Source organism: Parasteatoda tepidariorum, chromosome 9 (genome assembly GCF_982258835.1).
Source record: "Parasteatoda tepidariorum strain Cologne lab strain chromosome 9, Ptep-v5.0, whole genome shotgun sequence".
Classification (NCBI taxonomy): Eukaryota; Metazoa; Arthropoda; class Arachnida; order Araneae; family Theridiidae; genus Parasteatoda; species Parasteatoda tepidariorum.
This window is the reverse complement of record NC_141763.1, coordinates 90,729,134-90,755,395: the sequence shown is the minus strand read 5'-3', so window position 1 is coordinate 90,755,395 and position 26,262 is coordinate 90,729,134. Positions and strand designations below refer to the sequence as shown.

Below are 26,262 nucleotides of genomic sequence, written 5' to 3'. Positions count from 1 at the left end.
GACAATTGAACATTTTTTAATAAATTGCTTTTTGATATCTCCAAAACTTTAGCTCTTTTTGCCTCATTGTAAAAGTAAACAATAATATTTTGAGCCTTTTAAAGGACACTATTCAGCTGCAGAAACTGTTCATTGGGAATTCTCTTTCAACCTCCATTAATGATATAAAGTTTTTAAAAAATGAGTTCCGGTAAATCAAGAGTAAACCGCAAAAAAATGAGTTCAAGTAAATCAAGAGTAAACCGCGAAAAAATGAGCTCAGGTAAATCAAGAGTAAACCGTAAAAAATGAGTTCAGGTAAATCAAGAGAAAACTGAAAAAAAATGAGTTTAGGTAAATCAAGAGTGAACCGTAAAATATGAGTTCTGGTAAATCAAGAGCAAACCGTAAAAATGAGTTCAGGTAAATCAAGAGTAAACGGTAAAAAATGAGTTCAGGTAAATCAAGAATGAACCGTAAAAAAATGAGTTCAGGTAAACCAAGAGTAAACCGTAAAGTTTCAAGTACTTAAAAAATGCTTTCAAAATATTGAACTGCTAACAAATTAAGGTAAGATTACTCAGGCAGTAACCTTGCCATAATTTCTTAGCATTGATGATTTGAAAACATTTTTAAAGTATTTGAAACATTATAAAGGTTTACTCTATGCCTACATGAACTCACTTTTCTCTAAACTTCAAATTAATTTTGAAGGGGAAACAGAATTCTCTTTGAACGGTTTCTTCCACCGTATAGCGTTCTCTTAAGATCACTTGGGCCGACTATCAATGATGTACTCTGTAACCTTGTAATTTTGAAACCAATCCAGAAGACAAGGGAACCCAAGCATTGCGACAAACTTGCTTTCGTGGAGGAGTTTTTTACGGAACAAACTCGCATTTCAGTTAGGTGGTGAGGAAAACCACGAGCACATTCCGTGGTTTCTCTGGCGGCAAGGGGATTCTAATCCATTATCCGTCTAGAACTGAGGATATTTTAGGTCAGCACTCTGGTCGGTGCGTGCCGGGAGTAGAATTTGGATTAACCAACCACCACTGAGATTCGAACCTGGGTCACTACATTTGGAAGAGATCACTCCATCCCCTGTCTGCACTGTGGTCGGTATGAACCGGATGTGGATTCGAATCGACCAGCCAACGCCGTAATTTGAACCCAGTTCAGCTTATTGGAAGGCGAACGCTCTATTACCTGAGCCACCGCGACTCAAGAAATAAGAATTGAACAATTACTGAAAATTTTGTTACCGTTAGAAAAAATCGTAAGCCTAAACGATCAAATTTAGACGGCAACTCTCTTAGCTTTGGCATACAATTTTACTTTTCATTGTGGTAACATTGGTACACTTAAATATTATTTTTTTGTCTTCTTTAAACAAAAGTTGATACAATAATTCTTACCCTCTTTATATGAAAATACTTTATAAAAATGCATAAAAGCCTTGACAAATTTCTTAACTCTTTGTCAGCTTTATATATTTTTTTCGGCGCTCTAATTGAAATATAAAATGTATATATATATATTTTTTTAATTCTAAGAAACATCCTGATAGTAACTGAATGAAAATTCTTTATTCATTCATGTACAAAAACTGATCAAAAATTTATTTTGCAAATTAAACAAAATTTCAGTGATGAATTGCAGTTTCTCTTAGATGTAAATAACTGCGAATAAATGCAAATTTGAAAAATTTATCGTTTAGAAGTGAGCTGTATTTAAAACACAACTTAAACACAGAAAAAAAAAATCCGGTGTTTCCCGTTATATTTCATAACAATTAATTATTAAAATGATAAATATAATATTTTTTCACTTATTTTGACGTAAATGAATGTAAAATAATAGAAAAAGCATGAAAAAAATGTTTATTGATAATTCAGGGTCAAAGGGTTAAAAAAATATTACTTGTCAGCAAAGTTAATTCCTGCTTGCAATAGAAAATTCAACTGTTGTATCGTTAGCACTATTAAAGATCGTCATCAAAAGGCGTAAAGAAAGACGTTTGCGTTTGGGTCTAACTGGTAATCGTCATACTTGTAAGATTGTGATCGTTAGCACTTTAATTGGAGACAGATTTTCAAAATCGCACTCAGACGCAGATTTAAGATAGAGTCTTTAAATTAGTTAAATCATTTTTTATTATAGTTACGTTGAGTTATCAACTAGATTTTTACTGAAATGCAACATATAAATCAATAAGTGAGCAGTGAGCAAAATAAAATAAAATAGTAATAAATAAGTAAATAAAAAAAAATAATAAATGAATAAAAAATAAAAACTAATGTAATAATAAATAAATAAAATAAATAAAACAAATAAATAATGAAAAAAAATAAAAACTAATGAAATAATAAATAAATAAAATAAATAAAACAAATAAATAAATAAAACAAATAAATAAATAAAATAAATAAAACAAATAAATAATGAAAATAAATAAAACAAATAAATAATGAAAAAATAAAAAATAAAAACTAATGAAATAATAAATAAATTAAATAAATAAAGCAAATAAATAAATAAAATCTATAAGAACAAACTTAATAACTTTGATCCCAATGATCAGATTTTCACGAGCAAGGATTAAATCTTAATGTTTCCAGGTAGTAACTTTAAAAAATACAAATTAATTAGTGGGCTGCTCCCCCTGCTCGCTAACGCTCGCCAACCCCCGAAAATTGCTAGGCAATCTTATATGGTTTGCTTCGCAAACCAAGCTCTCTTCGCTCGCTACTAACTTAGGTACATTGCAAATGCACAAAATTCTAAGAATTCAAAACAATCATTGAAATCCACATAAAAACTTTTTTTTTTAAAAATTACATCTTTTTAGTAAATACTAAGTTATTAAAATAAATTTGAACTCAAATAAATGACATGTAATTTGTTAAACCTATTAGAAATGTGCTATAGTATAATTCGTGATATAAATCAAAAATCGTCAAATAAATTCGTAATACATAAATTCGTGAAAAAAGCGCTTTCGACAAAATACTAAAATAGAGATCTATCGACAAAGACTACTCACTTCTGCCTAGCTTAATAGTATGAGATTGCCGCAGCTGAATGATTATTTCAGTTTCCGTTTTTAAAACGCTATATGTTGAGCCACCTCAACTAGATTTGGCATGTAACATTTTTAGCGGCAATCATAGGTCGATTTTCTAGCGTTGCCATTCGGGGAGTTGTAATGAGGCTTTTTTTTTCTCGCCGTGTAAGAGAAATAGTAACATAAACAAAACAAACGTTGCCACCGGCGGAAAGGAAATACAGTCAAAATTTGGGAGCCACGTAAGAGAATTATATATATTAGATTAATGCACACAATATTTAGAATTTCGAGACAAGTCACAGAAACGTACTTTTTTTGAATAAACATACCTTTATGCACGATTCTCCCTTTTTTGTTCATGAACACTGCTGAAATCTTATGGAATTTAATCATCTGTCCAATTGGGTTGAAAATTTAATGTTGTAAGTTAAAACATTCTGATCAAAAGTTTTCATTCACACAACGTCCAAAAATGTATAGTTTCCGAGATACGGAGCCTCAAACATAAGAGATAGAGATAGACCCAATTCAAAATTGGTCCCATCACATTATTTTGATGGCTTATGTTGGTTTCAGTGCGATTCATGATGGTCCAACATTATTTGATGGCCACCCATCCTCCAACATTTTCCATTACGCGTTCATGGTTTTCGATATGCCAGCAAACTTCCATCATTCCATGATGGAAAATGCTACTTTAATGCTTTGATGATTAACCATCAAGACAAGTTTGAATCTCATGGACCAACAATCCATGATGGTTCCTACTATACATTTCCCTGATAGTTTAATGGGAATTGTTGTTCATTCCATCAGAAAATTTGGCTTCTTTAATATTGGACCATCATAAATCAGTTCGAATTCCTACATTTGGATGGTGGTTGTTCCTGATCGTTCCAATATTTGATTTCTTAAATACTATGATGGAAATTCATGATGATTCAACATAAGCAAACCATAAAAAAAAGTTTAAATTCTTTTGTTAGATCATCATAAATTCCTACATGGAGGTGATGGTTACTTATGTTGGTCACTATCAAAAAATATAATGGTTCACGATGAAATTATTGATAGTTACCATCAAGATTATGTTGGTCCATCAATGAATAACCATCAAAAATTTTGACTTGGAAATGCTGAAGAGTCATTTAGCGCGTTCTAACGTGCTACTTACTAGCTTTTTCATTATTTACTATAACTTTCAATATTCATTTGAAAGTTCATTATTAACTATTTCTGTTTTCAATTTCAATTGGTTAATGCTAATATCGTGACGGAATTAGAGAATTATTATTTACTAGGAGGCTCCGCCCCCTGTTCGCTAACGTTCGCTAACCCCCGAGAATTGCTACGCAATCCTATGTAGTTCACGCCGTGAACCATGGCTCGCTGCGCTCGCTCGGCAATGAACACAATGTTCTAGCACAAAGAAATAGTATATTATCATCAAAGACATAGTATTTTATCATCAAAAACCTAGTATTGTACTTATGTAGAGGAATTCTATCAATGTTCTTATTGGCTTTTAAAAAAGTATATTAGCTATTTAGATTGTACATGGTGAAAAAATCAATACATTAGCTAAATAAGAAACATATTAGTAAAATAAATTATCAAATATTGCAGTTACTCACCTAAATGCAACTAAATGTGTATAATAAATTAGTTAATGCTAGAAATTCTGAAAGTTTTAGTAATTTTTTTTATTATTTTAAAATATAAACTTTAAACCCTAACTTTTCCTTGTGAGATAATAACCCTCAAAAAGTCTTTCATTTTCAAGAACACAAAAATTTGTTTTAACGCCAAATAAAATATTTTTTGGTGATCAGCATTATTGAAATCAATTTCTATATTAATTATCATTTGTGATAAAGTACATAACATTTTAGAACAGAATAAGGATGTTTTACATACAATAAATTAAAATGCATGGCTGTAAGCATTACCCGAGAAATACCACGTGGAGGTCGCCATGCTGCATTTCTAATCGGGGAGTTTTGATTTTGGCAGTTCCCCTTGCCTACTGCCAATAGAAGTTTCAATTAAATTTTTTCCAAAAAAACATTTTTTTCTGTAAAGGTCTAAGAAATTAACACTAAGCATTTAGAATTTCTTTGAAAACACAATTATAGATTTGGCATCTTGGAGCAATTACTGAAAGGCTGTCAAATGACTTAACTCTTGACAGGCCAACATAAAGTTGTCCATGACTAAAAACTTGTTTAGTCAATACTAAACTGATTTTCTCAAAAGTCTGACCTTGTGACTTATTTATAGCTATGGAGAAGGCCAGCTTAATTAATTCCTAATTGAGTTTAAATTAAATATTATCATGTTCTTAGGGCATGAATCTGAACTGAACAACCTGATAATGCTCACTCTGGTTATTGTTTCCGTTTTTAAAAGCGCTATATGTTGAGCCACCTCATGTGACATTTGCCATGTGACATTTTTAGCAACAATCATTGGTCGATTTTCTAACGTTGCCATTCGGGGAGTTGTAATGAGGCTTTTTTTTGATGCCGTGTAAGAGAAATATATATATAGATGGTTTGAGGCTTCGTATCTCGGAAACTATCAATTTACTGGACTTTGTGTCAATAAGAACTAGTCATAAAATTGTTTTAAACTACAACATATAAAACTTTCAGGCAATTTGAGAGAGAATTAATTTCCATACGATATGTGTTGGGATCCTTTATATATTAGCTAATATATTGTAAAGATACATTTCATCTCGATGTAGCGAGTACATTTGTGGATTAGTTAATGTGTATCAATGATTATTTTCACTGTCATTTATAGAACTCATTATCATAAAAATAATTTTGCAATAAAAGAAACTTTTACAATTATTTATTGTTTTTTTTTAACGTGTAATTTTATAGTAACAGAAAATATATTGGATTATAAAATATAAAAATGTTTACATTCACAAATTGGGTTCAGGAAAAATAGCACCGGAAGGAAAAGCAAGGAAAAAAGCATCGAAAAAACGCATTGAAAGAAAAAGCCACGAAAAAAGCCATTAAAAAGGCATCGGAAAAAGAAGTACCGGAAGAAAGCACCGGAAAAAAGCATAAAAAAGCACCAAGACAAAGTCCCTCATTAACTATTATTTAAATTAGATGTTCCATTCCTTTCCATCCGTTTAACTCGAATTTAATGCCATTTAATAATTATTCGAGTATAATTGAATATTTTAAAAAAGTCAATTAATAAATAAAGTTCATTTTGCAATTAAGTGAAAGGAACTATTAATATTTTATGCATTTTTAATGCTATTATACAATATACTAGCTGAAAACCCGTTTTTCGAAAAAGAAGTAAATATTTAATAAATCAGTTCTTTATCCCTTACATCATGCACAAAACTGATACCACAATTAATAAAGCTCAATTAATAAAGCTCAAATAATTTCCCCTTTCTATTATTATTTGTTGTCCTTCCCCTTGCCTTCCTGCAGTTAGATTGAGCAAAAAACTTTTTTAGTAGTTCATCATCAAAGTAGAGATTAATTGTATTCAGTATCATTCGGCGTGACGCTATTCCTTAGGACCAACTAACTCATGATAGTCAAAATTTACAGCAATAAAGCAATTTTCTCCAGTATTCATCATCTTCAAGGGATCTTAAAAAATCTTTTTCCACAGTATCTGCCATAAAACTGCACAGTATAAATACAGTTTTATCAGGTACCAATTATACTAGTATGGGTATCTCTATACATTATTATATTTGCTATCAATTAAAACTGCATTAATTACCGTAAAATAATTTTAAATTATTCAGTTTTGTAGAAACACCTTTTAAAAGCATAACTATAAACAAATAAAGGATTCAGATAATTTTAGGAATACTAATTTGGTGACGTAGACCATACATGCTATAACGTTCACATTGATAATTTAGTTTTTCTGAGGCAACGACGCATAAATAATTAATTATCAAAGGACGTTCAATAAACCGCTTTTCTTATAGTGAGAGCTATAAGCTAGAAAATATAACGAATCTTTGAAATAGTTGAGGGGGTAAAAAAGAACAGAACTGTCTATAGTTAAATTTAAAACAATGTCTAATGCTAAACTAATCATAAAATTCCATTTCTCAAACGTCTCTTCAGAATGATTTAACCGAAATTTTTAAGCGAATTTTAGGAACGAGGACTACCCCTTTCCTTCACTGTCCGAATTTCAGGACGCTAGTGCAAATGATTCTGTATTTATAAGAGAAACACACACACAGACACGCACTCAAATTCTTCATCTTTCATTTCATTATTATAAATTACAACCCTTCAATCTCCTTAACCTCTGAGGAGAAGAATAACGAAAAATCATTCCGTAGTGGGTTTCTACATCATAAAAGAAGGGACCGAGGGTGTGCGGTATTGGTCCTCGTTAAACTGTTCTATCGTAAAGTGCACAACTTCACGCGCAGGTCGTCGAGCTACTGAAGCGGTGGTGCCATCCACTCTGCAGAGGATCAATATTGTGTTGGCATGTCTTCGGATCATCCTCAGGGATGTTTCCCAGATCGTCGCCAATAGCCCATTGTGCAGCTCTAGTGCGACATAAATAAGCTACAACTACAACATCATAAAAGATTTATGTGTTCTAATTTAACGTTTCGGGCTCATCGGCCCAAATTGAATCGGCTGTTAAACTCATATAATTGCTAATGAATCTTTTTTTTTTTTTTTTTTTTGGTGAGCTGGTAGTGCTCTTTTTTTACGTTTTTCTGGGGCTTTTTCTTTCGGTGCTAATTTTCTCGGTGCTCTTCTCCCGCCGGTTAATTTAAATAACTAAGCTTGAAATTTGCTAAATAATTTATGAGTTGCAAAAGTAAAAAAGAAAATATTTTATCTTTAAATTTTCTTTCTCTTGAAACTTTACAACAGATTACGTTCGCTATTTATAATTTAGAATCTGTTTTTATACAATTTTAAAATAAAGTTTTGTAAATTTGTAAGAGCAACGTGACTCTAGAAAGTATGGAGCTATAAAACAGTGTACTATATTTGATTAGTCAGAGTTAACGCTTTTAATGTAATGATTTATTGATCAATATAGGCTTCAAACAGAACAGTCCTTAACGATAACTGGTTAATATTATCAAAAAAACAATTCGATTTGATTGTTTGATCCAGAAACACTTCAACTCGTGGCTTCTAACTCTCTTTAAATTCCCGTTATCCTTCTTACCCTTTTTTTTTCTTCTTCCTTTTTATCTTAACGACTCCCCTAACACTTCATCTATTTACAGATTTTTATTTTTCTGTTTCCTTCATCCAAGCTTCATCCTTTTTCTGAAGAAAGAGATAGCCGTCCTCACATAGTAATGATCAAGAGTGACGTCATCCTCCGGAAGTCGGTCATCCGGAAACGGGGCACTTTTCCTGATGAAAAGGGCAGCCATCTTGGAACGGAAGTGGAGAGTGGGGTGCCTTTAACCCTTGTTAGGAAGGGATCATTTAACACCCACGATGGAAAAGTGTCCAAAGAAGAATGATTTTTACCTTGTCGGTTTCAAAAACCTAGATATCTATGTTCTTATTGACTTCTGAAACGAATATTAATTCGATTTGCAAAACAATTTTAAGCCATTAGGATTTAATCCTATGTTTTGTTAAAAGCTGGATCAAATATGAATTTTGATTTACAAAACAACTCCAAGCCATCAGAATTTAATTCTACGTTTATTATTGAATGCTGGAACGAACATTAATTTGGTTTAGAAAAAAAGTCTAAGCCATCAGGATTTAATTGTATGTTTCTTATTGAATGCTGGAACGAATATGAATGTTGATGTAGAAAAAAATTCCAAGCCTTCAGGATTTAATTCTACGTTTATTATTAAATGCTGGAACGAACATTAATTTTGATTTAGAAAAAAAATCTAAGCCATCAGGATTTAATTGTATGTTTCTTATTGAATGCTGGAACGAATATGAATGTTGATGTAGAAAAAAATTCCAAGCCTTCAGGATTCAACTCTACGTTTATTATTGAATGCTGGAGCAAACATTAATTTTGATTTAGAAAGCAATTATAAGCGTTCAGGATTTAATTCTATGTTTTTATTGGATGCAGGAAAGAGCATTATTTGTGATTTAAGTAAACAGTTCTAAGCCTCTAGAATTTAATTGTATGTTTTTATTGAATGCTGGAACGAGCATGAATTTCGTTTTAAAAAACAAATCCTAGTCTTCAGGATTTAATTTCATGGTGTTTCAGAATGTTGGAACGAATATTAAATACGATTTAGGAAATGATTCTAAACCTTTAGGGTTTATTTTCGAGTTCGTATTGAATGCTGGTACGAATATCAGTTTCGGTTTAGAAAACAATTCTAAGCCTTCAGGATTTAATTCTTATAATTCTGTTCTTACTGAAGACCAGACCAATTATTAACTTCCATTTCAATTTTTTTTTCAAAATTCAAAATTTAAACCACGGTAATTTATTTAAACTGACACCATTATAAAGGCAGCAGTAAATTTGAACCACAGTAGTATGCGTTCAAATAAGCACCATTTTAAAAGACGCACGAAATTTAAACTAAGTAAATTTACATATTTTCTCAGACACCTGCAAAAAATGTAAAAACGAAGTCGGTAAACTATTTGCTTCTTCTAACGATTCGAATTCACAACAACACAAAATGATATGCATTATTTCGCAATTTCAATGACAAGCAGCTTTTTTTTTTAAAAAAAAATAAGCACATATTTTTATTTAATTAAACGAATGACAATTTAATGACAGAATGGATCTATTTAAGAAAAATTTCCAATAAAATATTTAGTTTATTATATAATGATTTTCATTACTTTTTTAACCTTCATTTTTATTAGTAATGTACGTGCATTTTATAAAGTTTATACGAATTTATTAAAATTTCTTGACTGTTCTGCTCCGCTTTAATTATCAGTAGAATTGATTACAAAAATGAAGGTAAAGTTTCACTTAAATATATTATTTACAAAAGTTTAATGCTATGCATAACGATATAAGAATGACGATATAATAATAACGATATAACGATATATCACAACATGCATGTAATTATAATGATATTTGATTTATAATGTAGTAATATGATTATGCAGTCAATTTATTTAAAATAACTTGATAATTACATCGGGGTAAAGCTATTCCGTTGTAATTTTACTACATGCGTTGCAATGTTTGTTTTTACTAAATATCGACTCGTTGTAATGTTTCGTGGCTAAATTCAAATCGTTAAAGCGTTTTTTTTCTTCTAAATCTTGTCTCATTGTAATGTTTGACCAAATCTCGACTCGTTGCCTAATGACTACTCGTTATAAAAAAATTTTTGACTAAATATCGACTCGTTGTATTGTTTCTCGCCTATATCTCGATCTTTTCACACTTAGGTTTTTCAAATAAGTAATATATATTTTTTTTAATTTAGCGCAGCTTTAATACAACTCTAACTGCGAATAAACATTTTTTTAAAAATTTTGTTGCCTTTTTCAAATTTATTATTTGAGGTAATTCTTTTTAGTTAATACCATGCAGAATATTAAGTAATTAAAATGCAAGAAAAAGAAGAAAAGAAGTCATGTTATAACTTGGTTTCTACATAGCTTATATTACATTCAATATATTTACAATCAAAACAAAAATATCATATTTTTTTGAAATAATTTTGAATATTTCTGTTTGAAGTTCAAGCTTTTCCCATCACCATAGCTTTTGATATTTTTAATTTATAATGAATTAATAAATATTATTCGGAAAATATCTTAGAAGCATTATTTCAAAAGTTTTTTTTAAAATTGAAATTCTAATATCAAATCATTTAGTTCAAAACTATGCAATATACTTCGCACTCTTACTATATATAATTGGAATCATTGTTAAAGATGAAGTAAAAAATATACACATTAGAGGATGCAAAATATTCTTTAGACGGGGAAAAACAAAAAATATTTTCCTAATCTGACAAATTTCTATTCAGCTAAAGTGGGATCGAAAACATCAAATATTCTTTGTCTGCTGGCGTAATTGCTTTTTTATTTGTTTCTGGTAATAATTTTCCATTTCCTCTTTATTTTCTGTAATAGGCAAATTGTTTCTGATCCCAAATTTCTCAAAAGTGATTCAGCAAATTTTAATAACGCTAAGTTTCCTTTCTCTATTAAGAATTTTCGTACCTTATTGTGCATACTTTTTTTAAACTTCATTTTAAACTAGAAATAAGTAATTATTGTGATGATTATGGAATTTGCTGCAATTTTATTTAGTATTGTTTCACTTATTGCTTATTATAATTTTACTTCTTATTACTTCACTTTTTGTTATTTCACTTATGACTTATTACAATTTTATTTATTATTATTTCACTTATTACTTATTATAATTTTAATTATTACTTATTATTATTATTATTTTTTCGATACTTTTTGATAATTATAAAACCTCAATCATGTTAATTTTGATGAATTGAATGGATAAGGGATTTTTATTTTTATAAAAGGAAAAGTTAATAAAATATTAGTTAGTGTATTTTTATTAATCATGTTTTTCTTATAGCTCTTTGAAAAATAAGCTCCAAAATGCAAAGATGTTTACAGAGCTATGATTTTTATGCTTGTTAGTTACAATAGCAATAACCACTCCATTAAAAAGAAAAAAGATTTTTTTGGATTTTTGAAAATGGATGAGAAAATGGATGGCTAACAGCAATTTGAAAAATAGTATCTCAACACTCAGAAAAAAAGCATGGTCTAATCTACCAGAATATGATAAAATTTACTATGGCTCTATGAAAACACTAAAAATCTTGGTAATTTCGTCCGAAGCACGTTGGTAATAGTTTTGGTTAAATGAACAATAAAATATGGTTTTATAATTTGCGATAAAATTTGGTAATTTTATTATGGTAATTTTTATCATGATACCATAAAGCAGCGGTCCCAAAATAGTGCACCGCGAAACCCTATAGTACCATGAAAAGGTAACAAGGGTTCCCAAATGTGGGACTTTTTTTCCAGTTATGATTTTCAAAACCTGTTATTAAACTTATATCCGATTAATTGCTCATTATGTACCGAATATTTTTGTTATTTTTATGAAAATATTTAATCAAATTGTTTGTAAAGAAAAAAAAATCAAAAAAAAAAATCAAATAACAATATATTGAATGATTAATGGAAAGGTGACATTAATATTTTGAATAGAATAAAAATAACCAAATTCAACACTGAAGAAATATGTCTTTCGAATAACCATTTTCAGTGTTTATTTACTCCCTTATTCGTTTTTATTTCAATTAAAATCAAATTTTAGCTTATGTATATTCAGTTTATACCCATACTAAAATCAAATTGGAAATCTATATGCCGCTCCAAACTTGTAAGTTTAACGGTCTGACATGATAGTTTTGATAAAATGATACCTTAAAACATTTCCATTTTTATTCATTCATTAAATGTTTTTTAAATAATTAATAAAATTTCAATCATTAAATATTTCCATTTATTTATTAAGTCACGTCAAAAGATACCAAGGGGGGGGGGAGATGAAAAAAGGGTTCCACCAAAATCGTCATTTAGAATTCGGTCGATCATTTACAATTCCATAGCCGAACAATTGCGAACTACTGCCGTAGAGCATGGCATAAAAACCCTTTATTCAATTAAATGTACTTTTCAGTTTTTTTTTATTAAATGTGTGTTAATAAAAACTATAATTTCGAAAACCAGAATTTCCGGTAAACCGTAATCATATGGAAGAAAAATTACCGAATGAATGCTTTATATACTATAGATTTTGGGTTCGAAATCGAGAGAAAAATGCTCGTTTACTGCCAACAGGATTCGAACCAATAAGCTCCAGGTTCGCGTTAGAACTCTTTAACCACCATAGTTACACCCCAGTCCAGGAAGAGTTAGGAAGATTTATATTTTGGCTCCGCGAGGATACATGAAGACATACATTCCATTTGCTTAAAAAAAATTCAAGATACGGCGAAGTAAGTTAAAAGGGAAAGCAAAATTACCGATCTTCTGACTAAGCTCTTGGGACATTTTCCAAATTGTAACCCATCGCACAATTGAGATTGGAAATTTTATAGTGTAAACACTGTTAAAAATTTATCGAAACAAATAGTTGAATAATAATTTATTTAATTGTTATTATACCATATTGAAACAAAATAAGCAAATAACCATAAAAAAGACGATAATCTACTGTGAATTGTGAGAAATACCGTTTATTAACTGCTTTCACCAAGTACAGTTAAACGACCAGAATTTTATCGCACCAACTAAGAACCTTATGAAGACACTTACACACTACAACCTTACACTGCACTACACTACAACCTTATGAAGACACTTAGTTCCTTGCAACTGTGTTCATATTATAGACGACAGGGATAATGTGTTGGTTTCATGACCGGCAGGACTAGGTTCGAGTCTCAGCGTTGACGCCACAATAATTCTTCTTTTCCCTTCAGCAAGTGAAGAGGTGTCCTGCCTTCTCCAATGCCTATTACCTAGCAAAAAGCCTGGCTCTTATGCCCAGTTAAATTTCTTTTTTTTTTACGGTTTTGAAACCATACTAGTTCTAAATGGTTTAAAAACCATATAACTTTGTATTCACGACCTTGCAGCTATATTAGTAATAAACGGTTTCAAAACCGTTAAAGTAAAAAATGTTCTTTGCCGTAAACTTTACGGCTAAACGGATGGACAGACTGCTGCCGGTTATTTTACCATAATTTTAGAATGAAAATTCTAACAGCGTATATTTTATTTCGGATGTCTTGAGTACAAGAACATTTTGAACAGATTGGCCATACGAATATTTTGAATACTTTGAACGTACGCATATTACGAATATATTGAATATATGTATAATAGCAATGAATTGAATATGCACACCATTCCAACTTATTGAATAAACGATTCGAATCCGCTGAATATACGAATTAACACTACTTTAAACTCATACTACCTTAATGACGAGCACGCAATTGATAAAAAAATCATTTACCATTTGATACATAGTAAATTATTCTAAGGAGCTCAGAATTCCAATGCATTGAATATACGAATCGAATCTGCTGAATATACGAATTAACACTTTTTTGAAGTCTTACTTCCTTAATAACGATTACGCAATTGATGAAAAAAAACATTTACCATTTGATACATAGTAAATTATTCCAAGGAGCCCAGAATTTCAATGTATTGAATATACGAGTCGAATCTGCTGAATATCCGAATTAACACTGCTTTGAACTCATACTACCTTATTAACGAGCACACAATTGATAAAAAAATCATTTACCATTTGATACATAGTAAATTATTCTAAGGAGCTCAGAATTCCAATGTATTGAATATACGAATCGAATCTGCTGAATATACGAATTAACACTACTTTGAAGTCTTACTACCTTAATAACGAGTAAGCAATTGATGAAAAAAAAACATTTACCATTTGATACATAGTAAATTATTCCAAGGAGCCCAGAATTCCAGTGTATTGAATATACGAATCGAATCCGCTGAATATACGAATTAACACTACTTTGAACTCATACTACCTTAATAACGATTACGCAATTGATAAAAAAAACATTTACCATTTGATACACAGTAAATTATTCCATGGAGCTCAGAATTCAATCCAATTCAATTTAATTGATAAGAAATCGTAAGAAATGTTCCATAAATAACCGATTTGAGATCAAAAGAAATCTAAAGGAATTCCTTTAGCGTCAAATGAGTCGTTTGAAGAGGCGATTTAATTTCCTAAATTGAAATCCGAAACGAAAGCCCATTGACACAAACTTCATTTATCAGGAATTGAATCTCAAGAGCGAAATTTACTCCATTTGACTGATGACAAAAGAATTTTAAAAGGACTTTCTGATCATTACACCCTGCATAACTCCTTTGTTAGTAGAACATTATTATTAACAAGTTAATCAGCACTCGTAAAAAAGAACTAATATTTTACATCTCTTTTTGATTTCAACAATTTTCAATATATTTTTTTTCAATCATGTAATTAGCGAAATAAATTAGCGAAAAAATTCCTTTAAAATGTATTGAATTATTAATTTTTTTCTTTAATTCAAAAGCATCCATAAACAATAAAGAACTCCCATTTTATTTTAAATAATATTATTTAAAATTAATCTCATATTAATATCAATTAAAATGTAATTTTCAAAAATATTATTTTAAGTAACATAAAAATGAAATTTACAATAAAATTATTTTAAATAATATTTAAACGAAATTTTAAAAAAAAAATTTGTTTGGTCAAGACGGTTTTTTTTCTTTCTTCACACAGCTAAAGTTTTTTTTAAATATAAATCCAGGATGCTAAATATTATCTGATATTCAAATATTTCATATCTATTAAGCATCATTTATGTATGATTAAAAATTATATGCATGTCATTTAGATGCACTTGTTGCATTTACAGATACACTTGTTAAGCAATGTTTGACATTGCATCTTTTTGCATGATACATAATTCTAAAATATTTAAATAATTTCTAAAATGCATATAGATAGGTTACCAAATATTTATTTTAAATTTAAGAAAAATGTAATCGATTTAAAAGCATGTCATTTACAAAGAAATCCAAACTCATAAATAAGTCTTACTCCATGCCTACACTTTAAAAAACTCCGAATCAAATTACGGCAAAAAGTACCGGCTCTCAGGGTGCCGGTAATTTTTACCGTAAAGTTAATTTTTTTCCAGTATATGTTACGGAACAAAAATCTGATAAAACGTAATTTTACAGTAATAATTACGGTAGAATTTCTACTCACTCTAATTAAATATATATTACCGTAAAAATTACGGTATAATATTTTGAAGTAAAAATGGATTTTACTAGCAAAGTACAGATACATTAGACCGTAATTTATTGATTCGGAATGTTTTGTGTGTACTTGAAATTCTAATATAAATAAGTATTTTTTAAATTACATATTAATAGAATTATAAATTTGTTAGAAGCAATATTAATGTAAAATAAATTAAATGGATTTTACGATGAAAGGGTTTTTGCGGTAAAATGGATTTTATAGTTGATGCACTCAAAGTGCCGGTACTTTATACCGTAATTTGATCAGAAATTTTTCATAATGCACTCGAAATTCTAAAATAAAAAATTATATTACAAATTAATTGAATGACAAAAATTTTTTCAAACTACATTAATATAAAATAAACGAAATGCGTTTATGGTAAAATGGATTTTGCAGATCATGCACCTAAAGCACCTGTACCTTATACCGTAATTTGATCCGCAATTTTTTACAGTGTACTAGAAATACTAAAATAAAAGCATATTATTAGATTTACAAAAATTTATTGGAAATAATATTTATGTTAAATAATTGGCTATAAAGAATGCTATTAACATGTATATTGAAACTGATTAAATATTACTGATTAATTAACTGATAAATATTACTGATTAAATAAGCTGATTAAAAATTATTTATGAATAGATTCTTGGAAAGTTCTATTTCGAAATAAAATGACATGCACGTTGTTTACAAGGAAATAAAAACTCGTTAAATATTTTAATTAATTTAGTTTTTCCTAAAATGATTCGTAAATTTAAAATATATAAATATTTCTTATATTACACATTAAAAGATTTCTAAAAAATGTATTTTTAGTAATAGAATATAATAAACTAGATTTATGTTATTTACTTTCTGTTATTGCCTAAAATTTATTAAATTTTGTCTGAAAGTTTGATTTTCCTTGTATACTTTATAATGCAAAAATATATAAATATTTTTCATATATTTTTCATAAATATCATATAAATATTTTATATTGATAGATTTACAAATATTGAATGTAAATAGTAAGAAAAAAAATTAACTAAAAGCGTGTCGGAAATCAAAAATTGTTAATTCACTGTTTGATCTTAAAATTTACAATACTCTAAAATCAAATAACAAAAAATCATTATTAGTGTAATATTACACGATTATCAATATAATAATCATAACATTTGTTGCATTAAATGAAATTAATGGAATTTTATAAGGTTTAAATGAATAAAACTGTGTTTTTTTTCTATGCAAACGCTTTTTATAAGATTTTTTCTTTGAGGAAATGTAGTAATGTTAACATTTTAAAATTTTTGTGACGCTGAGAAACGTTTATCGTAAAATTAGTAAATGTTGGAAATAAGTTGGAATATATATCGGCATATTGAAAACTGAAGCAGAAAACGCTGATTAAAAAGAGGAGAAACGTATAATTTGATTGAAAAAATCGCTATCATATAGATATTAAAGCTGAAACGTATGATCAAATTGATAAATACAGCAAACACATAAATAAATAATTAAATAGAATATGTTTCTATTTTCCATTTTGCCTTCTTCAGGTAAAAGTGAAACCTATAGGTTCCTGCATATAGGTGTCCTAGAGGTCTTTTCTTTTATTTCGTATTTTTTATTTAGTTTCACAATCACTCGATTTGCTACATTGTGTTTATGATTGAGTTTGCGTTTGGCGCAGTGTAATGGCTACAGAATTTTCTTTTATCAAACTCAAGATTAAAACAAATAAAAAAATTTTTAAAATAAAAAACTGTTTATGAGTGTCAATGAAAAATTCAAGGCGAAAACACTTTTTTTTTCTATATCAAGTGTTTTGTAAAAGATAACAATATTTGAATGCAAAGTGTTCCGAAATTTACATATACGAAATAAATTGACTTTAAAAATTCCGAAATTTACATTCCATTTTTATTTTAAGAACTAATATTAAAAATTAAATCATGCATCGAAGAGGGGGGGGGGAAATAAAACAAAAACGTTATCGAAATATGGTGAATTTCTAAAAATTCAAGGAGAAAGTAAAACTTTTTCAAATTGTTAGACAGCCCAATATAATTTTGAGTAATTGAAAAGTTATTATTCTACAAGTTATTACTATTACGAAAGTTATTATTCTATTTCCTAAATAAAGATTTGATAGATTTTAGAAGCGTTTTTGTTTTTAATTCACTTGCATATTAATTTCTAACCCCAAATGCGTATAATTTTGACTTCATCTTTGTCGATATTTCGGAATTTTTATATATTTAAGGGTGCTTGTTAGGAAATAGGTCATGAAATTTTGAAGTCTAAACCTCCAGGACTCCCGTGAGCCATATGGATTGTGAACTATTGGTCATAGCTCGCAATTTTGATGTTGCGAGAATACTTTGCTCTGAGCCACGATGGTTCTGTTATTATAGACACTGAGCAGTCACTGAAAAGAACTGAGTTTCAATTCTCAGTAACGGCTTGAAGCCCTCACTGCTTCGGATCCAATGATACAAGATTGTCTGGTATGTAATGCTTCTTGTGCGCATTGCTGACTACATCACAACAATCATATCGTTGGTCGCAAAATCATGTTGCCTTAACCTCCTTTAACTCCTTGGCTCACAACGGGCCTTACTTTTTAGCCTGTGTACTGCAAGTGATACTAGATAGGTTTATTATTAAAAAAAGGTTGTAGAACAAATTTCACATTCTATTTTGCTTTTGAACCTTATTATCTTTGCAATTTGAAAACTTTTTCAGTTTTTTCTTCAATGTAGCAATACAAATAATAAAACTTGCTTTAATCTTTTTAAAATTAGGACTCTCCTGCTTAAAAGTTTCCTCTTAATCGTCATATATGTACCAAGCGAATTTCGATTGATTTTTTAATGTCTCTAATAAAAGTAAAATTCGATTTCGTTCATATTAAATTGCATTATGAAGTATTTTTATCTCTAATTTTACGTCAAGAAAATAATGCAAATTTGACTTTCATTTCAAATTACCTTAAAAAAATATTTTATTCACTTAAATCTTTACATTGATGACTTTATTAAAAAGACTACAATTATTCCCATCATGTTGAATATAACGCTGACATTTTTTTTAAACAAGATGTACTTAGATTATTTAATTAATGAACTCCGTTGAAAGCTCAAATCGAAGTTGATGAAGTTTAATGCATCAGACGATAATACTATTACGACCAGTAATGTATTCGCATTCTTCTTTAATAAATTAATTCTGACTTTCCCCTAAAATGGAACAAGCATCAAGCAATTATTTAAAGACGTGAAATTTCATTTAAAGACTTATACTTTAATGCTTTGTCATAGAAATAACGTTTCTTAGGAAATAATGTGCGATTTTTATTCCTTGGGAAAACGGGTGTTATTTTTCCTGTCCGCATACTTTTCAACTAGATCAACTTAAACACCATAAGAAATAAAGAGATCCAAGAGTCATAAAATATCAGGCTAACATAAGTATTAATAAAAAAGGAGCACGAAAGCATCAAAGGAAAAAAAAAGCAGACGATAATTTTGGAACTTCTTGTATTTGACTGTTTTCTTGACTGATCTTCTTCTTTTAATTTCTTATGTTTTTACATGATGTTAATTTTAAAGTATTTTTGTGTTCTTTTTATGATTAAATAATTCTTAATTCCTGTCTTGGTGATGATTTTAATAAATACTGGAGAAAGAAAAAATTTTGTGGTGTCTAAAGAAGGCTGGAATTGAGAACAAGTGATTGGACGAGAAGAGAACAAACATCAAGTGATGCGTTTTTTTAAACTCATGACTTAAAAAGTTCTGGCGTTTATAAAAGCCTATCCAGGACAAAATATTAAAAAAACATTTGGCAAATGTATAATTAGTGACGGCAATAATTCGATCACAATTTTCTTTCTTTTGTAATTAATCGCTATTTTTTTTTTGAATTTTTTTGGAAAAAAAACTTATAATTGTTGTGAGTTTGTAACTCTTATTTCTGATTGTTATTTTAAGTTTTGCTCATAATTTTTCTATGAACTATACTCTGTTTATGAAAATGGCGCAAACAGTTAATGATGAAAAGCTACATTTTTGAGAAAATAAAAGGTATTTATATCTTAATTTTTAATAAAAGCTCGTCCAAATGTGCATTTGCTTGGAATAGTAAAAATTTTAAATTATTTATTGATTTGAATAGCTTTCTTTCAGGTAAAAAAAATGTCACCAAATTGGTTTTTCCTAAAGTGAAATACTTTTCTTCGATAAAATTATTTATTAGCTCTAAAGCTTTGATACTGCTTACTAATAGATGGTATTATATTTACAGTTCTGATTGGAAAAAATTAAAAAATTCAACATTAAAGAGTTATTTACGCTATTTTTATTTTACTTACTGAAATTAAATTCCAATTTTACTGGGACAGACTCGAACGCCTTCATAGCCATAAGACAAACAGAATATACTTTCATCGCTAAATAATATACTTTTTTAATCTACCATACCCCATAATAGTCTTGATTTGCTCTATCTCATTCTTGCTCTATCTCATTCTTGCTCTATCTTATTCTATCTCTATCTTATTCTATCTCAAATCCCTTTTTTTTTTTTTTTTTTTTTTCTTTTTTTTTTTTTTTAACCGAAAGCTTTCAGTTTTCGGTCATTTCGGGCCTAAGTTTTCGATTTTTGGCCATCATTGAAACGGTTATTTTGAAAATTTTCCTTCTTGCGATACTGTTTAAGATTCTGCAAACGATCGACTTGAAGGAGCTGTTTTAGGCTGAATAATTTTCCCTTCGATAATTTTCAATCTTTAACAAGTATAATAAATGATGACAGGAATAAGAAAATAACACTAGCAATTTATTTTACACTTTTTGGAACAGCAACAAAAAACATGATGCCATTCACCACAAAACAAATATGTATATACAAAAGGTTGAAAATTAAATCAAAGAGTGAACATAGAGGACGCTACAGACTTATGACGATTCAAATAGTTGATTTTTAACTTGTTAATGTAAGATATTTTTTTCCGAGTGCCCACCTGGGTAGATATTTCGTCCAATTCAGGCTTATTAGGGCAGATTTGTTGGCCACTCTTTAAGGGGCACCACATTAGGTAGGCCAACGTTGTTCCCACAAAAAGGACAGATAATACAGAGAATGAAAGAACATCCATGCCGATAAAAAAAAACACTGTTATCAAAACCTGCAAATTTATTACTAAGTATGGCTTCACTGAAATCACCGAAAACTGTTTAATTGCTGGAGGAGACAGAGATTAGAACTCTTTAAATTTGATAACGTTTTCGTACTTTTCCTCACTTGAATGCTAATTTAAGACCCCACTGAAATTTTGACAGTGGTTTTAAAAATATACATTCTGAGTGATAATTATACAACATCCTGTTTTTAAAATTTCAAAGTCAAGGTTTTTGGGTTGTTTATTATTTTAACTCGTTTAAAAACTTTCTGTTTTACGTTTATGTAAAATTAAAACATGCACGATTATCAAAATCATACGAATAATTACACAGGTTGGTTGGACAGTAAACATCAGAACTGGGCCGAAGGGATACAACGATTAAAAGAAACTATTCCTCGGTATTGATTCGCTAAATTTCGACATCGTTCTTGTTTTTCCCTCACTTATAATTTGCAACCATTGTCGAGTATCCTCAACGATTCTAAAAACATATAGTAAGGTGACCATTATGGAATACACTGTTTAACTGGAAAAAATGCTTCTTTTTGTATCTACCTTTTATATCCAAGTAAACTTTTAATTTCTTACGCAAAACATTGTTTAAAACAAGTTTTTTTCCACCATTTCTTAATTGACATACTTTTAATCGACATACTTTTGAAAGAATAGTTTCTTCGAAAAAATGTTTTTAGATTTAAATTTATTCGTTAGATTTGAATTTAATGGATTTTTATGGAATTAAATTATTGGAACAAGAGATGTAACTTTTTTGATTATCAAAATAATGAAACCAATTACAAACAAAAATTTTGAATTTAAAAATATGTAGCTTTAATTTCAAAAAGAAGTTAAAAAAAATAAAATTTTTAACCACTCTCCAACGTTACATCTCTTTGAAACTACAGATAATATTCGAAATCGTTTGCATTCCACACATCGGCGCGGAAGAAAATGTCACGACAACTCAACTTAACTCTACATAAGCATTTTTTTTTATTCCGAACTGTTTCTTTGAACATGCGGTGGGAAAAAACAATAACATTTTAAACATTCCATTTGAAGAAAAAAATATCAATTTAAATGAAAAAGAGAGCCTAGATTTAAATGAACTCCTATTGCATAGCAACACTGTACTGGAATCTTACAAACGCGTTTGGTATTCACGAATCCAGAGAAAGATTTAATGGAATCGAATGGCACTGTGATTCTCGATAAGCATTGGTTGTCAAGGGCTCTTAAAGAATTCCAGAAGAAATGCGTGCAAATATTCTTTTTAGATCAACTGATAATAGTACAATCGTTTGTATATCTTCAGGGATTTATGTAATTAACCATTAACAGTATATTATGTTATCATATCCAACATTAACATATTTTGTTTTGAGTGAGAAATTACTGTTAAAAATATAGTTCGATAATAGAATAAAGTAAAACTTATTTCTAATGGCTAAATACAAAAGTACATCTGTTTTGCTACACAATAAATAGAATCACTTATAATTAGGGAAAAATAAAAATTTCAAAAAAAATTTTTTTTTCCTTGTAGATTAAAGAGGAGAAAATAATTCTGTTTCGTCAGACGAAAAACAGAATTATTAATAATGGAAAAAATAAAGATTGTAAAGAATATTTTTTTAGTGAGTTTAAAAGGAAAAATTAATCTTTTTTTCAGATCAAAAATGGAATTACTAAGTAAAAAGAAAAAATAATTCTGTTTTTGTCGACATACGGAACACTACTTTCGAAAGGCATTAGGGGATTTTCGATAGTGATGGAAGTTAATTTCGAAAGTTCGCCATCCGATCATCAATTTTCGTATGACAAAATCAGAATTATTTTCTTTAATTTAGTGCGATTCAGCAGACGTAGTTATTTTATTCATTATTATTAATTTATTTTATTATCATTATTATTTTATTATTATTATTGTTTTATTTTATTATCATTGTTATTTTATTATTATTATTGTTTTATTTTATTATCATTATTATTTTATTATTATTATTTTATTATTATTATTTTATTTCATTATTATTAATTTATTTTTTAATCAAAAATTGTTGTTAGTTAGGGAAAAGTCCGGCGAAATTTCGATTGGCGATATAATTGTGATAAAATTTTGCTAGCACAATTTTTTTTTAACAATATAACAGTCGTTGAACAGCCGACCCTATTTTTTTGGCTTACGACTACTAATGTTCAACTCAGTAGCCTTGTAATTTTGAACCCAATCCAGAAGACAATTGAACTCCTGGATCAAGTATTGGAAGAAATTTGCCTTCGTGGAGAGCTTTTTGCTGGAACTAACCCGCATTTGCGTTACATGGAGAGGTAGACCGTGAGAACCTTCCACGGTTAGCCTTCCAAGGCAAAGGGACTCTGATCCATGATCCCTCTACCACTGAGGATATTTCACGTCAGCACTAGGGTCGGTGCAAGCCGGATGCAAAATTCGTATAGACCAGCCATCGCCGGGATTCGAACCCGATTCACCTCATCGGAAAGTGAACACTCTATCCCCTGAGCACAATTTAAGAAAAACTCGTAACTTGTATTGTCATCAGACGCAGAACTTCAATTGAAATTTTAGCAATCTAAATATAACTAGTCAGAAAGTGGCCGATATTTCCATTGATTTCTATTTCTATTTGACAATAAATGACGATAGATATTTCTTGCAGTGTTAGCGAAACGAGTGAAGCGTATTTTCATATCATGAACCAAGCTCCAGTTAAAAATTGATTACTCGTACTCTAACTAGTTGAAATGTGGATGTAATTTCGGAAGGCGAAAAATTATTTTTGAGCAGACCTAGTATCCATTCGAATGTTTATTGTTATCAGCTTATTGTTGAAATTAGATCACTTTAGCCAGTAGAAAAGTAGTCGAAATTTCTATGGACTATAACTCCCATTCGCCGAAAATATAACAAAAAAATTTTGGTTATAGTTGCAAGAAATAAAATTAAACCTGAATTGTCGCCATGCAATTTGTTTGAAACCTGCATTGCAGTTACAATTTGAGCTTTTTAGATAATCTGTTTTCTTATAATACGAAAGTTAATTCTATATTTAGCGATCAAGGAATGATTAAAATTTGAAATGTCATACAGCACATAGCATAAGATAAGATCTCAGTTCTCATACTAAATTTCCGAATTTTGATTGAATATTGTTGATAATAAAGCGATGATGTCAGCATATACTGGTCATTAAAAATTGGAAGTTATAGGACTAATAGGGGCCCTACGATAGGGCGTCATCTAGCGTAGAACTGCAGTTAAAATTTGAATATTCTAACTAATCTTGAAATTGTCAGAATTTCGAATGACGATGAATTTGGTTGGCGATAAAATAACGATAAATTTAATTTGTATAGGTCAAAAAATAACTGAACTCGGTTTAAACATATATATATACTAACACTCTTTTTGCAAAAGCATATTTCATAGCTTTTTATATTTTATAACCAGCATTGAAAAGCCGATCCAATTCTGATCTTACGACTATTAATGTCCGACCCTTTAACCTTGTAATTTTAAATCCATCCCAGAAGACAAGGGAACTTCCTGGATTAAGCATTGGGACAAACTAACCTAAGTGGAGAACTTTTTCATGGAACTAACCTGCATTTGCGTTACAAGGAGAGTTACATCCGTCTGCCACTGAGGATATTTTACGTCAGCACTGCTGTCGGTGCGAGCCGTATCAACCAACTACCGCTGAGATTCGAATCTTCGTCACCTCATCTGGGTTATCCTCTACATGTTGTCAGGCATTAAGTCTTAGTTGTAGGGATTTTTAATGTATGCTTATAGCAAGCAAAATTACAAACCACTTCGTAACAAAAGCAAATATTTTTGGCACCTTAAACACTTTTTATACAAATTTATTGCATCCTTTTTAACTATATTCTGCTAGACTTGTAGTGAATTGTTTAATCCTTCTTAACCCGAGATAACTACATATTTATCGAGCAATCTCCTGGATTTTTCATAAGATTAGGAATTAGAAAGTTTGACACGTATCTCTTAATACATATCTCTTAATTAGCTTTTAATAAATTGTAATAAAAATTTAAAAGTCTTTCCCTCGATCTATTCTAGTTTAATTTGCATAATTAACGAAAAAATAAATTTAAGCAAGTTTTTAATTTATAGCATAAGGTAAAATTGACGGTCGTCATTGGACACAGGTCGACTAAATATAACAAATGATGGTTGAAAAAATGCATGTGAATCGCCACCTGATGGTCACTTTTTCCGCCGAAAATGCACACCAAGTACATTTCATTATTATTTTTTTACTAAATATATAATTAATTTTAACATTTTATAATATTCTGAAAATAACTTTAATTAGAAATGAGCATTGGCCGGGATAGCCTGTTTGACAGGGCGATTAAATCTGTTGGGTCACAAAGTCCTCCATGTTGCCATAAAAAATTATACCTCTGGGGGGGGGTACTGATTCGGAGACTGACCGTTCTCTGGTTCAGATCAAAATTACGATCCATGGGTAAATGAATATATGAATGGGTCCGCCCTATAAACGGGTGTGACTTTTGGGTGTGTCAGAAGTCGAATTCTTGGCCATAGATGGAGCCACTGGAAAACAAGAACAATCTCACCCCTTGCCTTAATGGCCTACGTTAACAACAGCAACAGAAATGAACATTGTAATGTTTAGCCTAATTTGAGAAATGCTTTAAAAGAAGTACCTTGCCTAATTAATATCAGCAAACTTTTAAATGGTTAAAAATTTAGAATTTTTAAAAAAAGTGGCCACACGTTATAAAAAGGCCTTTGTTAAAAGTACTACTGGCCAATATAAAAATTTCCTAATTTTGTCTTAAAATTGGTATTCTATGTTTCGAATGGCTTAGTTAAGTTTGTTTATTTTTCTAGGATTCATTAAAATTGCGATTTTTTTCGATGGATTTTTATTTTTCTCTTTTTTTGCAGCAGCAGCAGCTAACTGATAACGCACATCAAAATGACGCAAGACATGACAGAAAGTAATTGCATTCTGGACTTCATGACGAAATTCAGAGGTTCCCGACGTTTGGTTCTACTCATTGTAGCTGTAGCACTGCTACTGGATAACATGCTACTGAGCTCTGTTGGTAAGATAAATGTAGCTGTTAATTTGTTGCTATAAATATA

At 29.6% G+C, this 26,262-nt stretch overlaps 1 protein-coding gene across 1 annotated transcript in view; it reads left to right on the top strand.

The window, feature by feature from the left end:
* The window catches only part of LOC107437267 (synaptic vesicular amine transporter-like), a 95,898-nt gene that overhangs the window by 20,558 nt on the left and 49,078 nt on the right, over positions 1-26,262 (top strand). The window contains exon 2 of the mRNA XM_087152331.1: positions 26,062-26,222. Within this exon, the coding sequence (XP_087008457.1) occupies positions 26,093-26,222 (130 nt within the window). The 5' untranslated portion in view covers positions 26,062-26,092. The remainder of the gene's footprint in view (positions 1-26,061; positions 26,223-26,262) is intronic.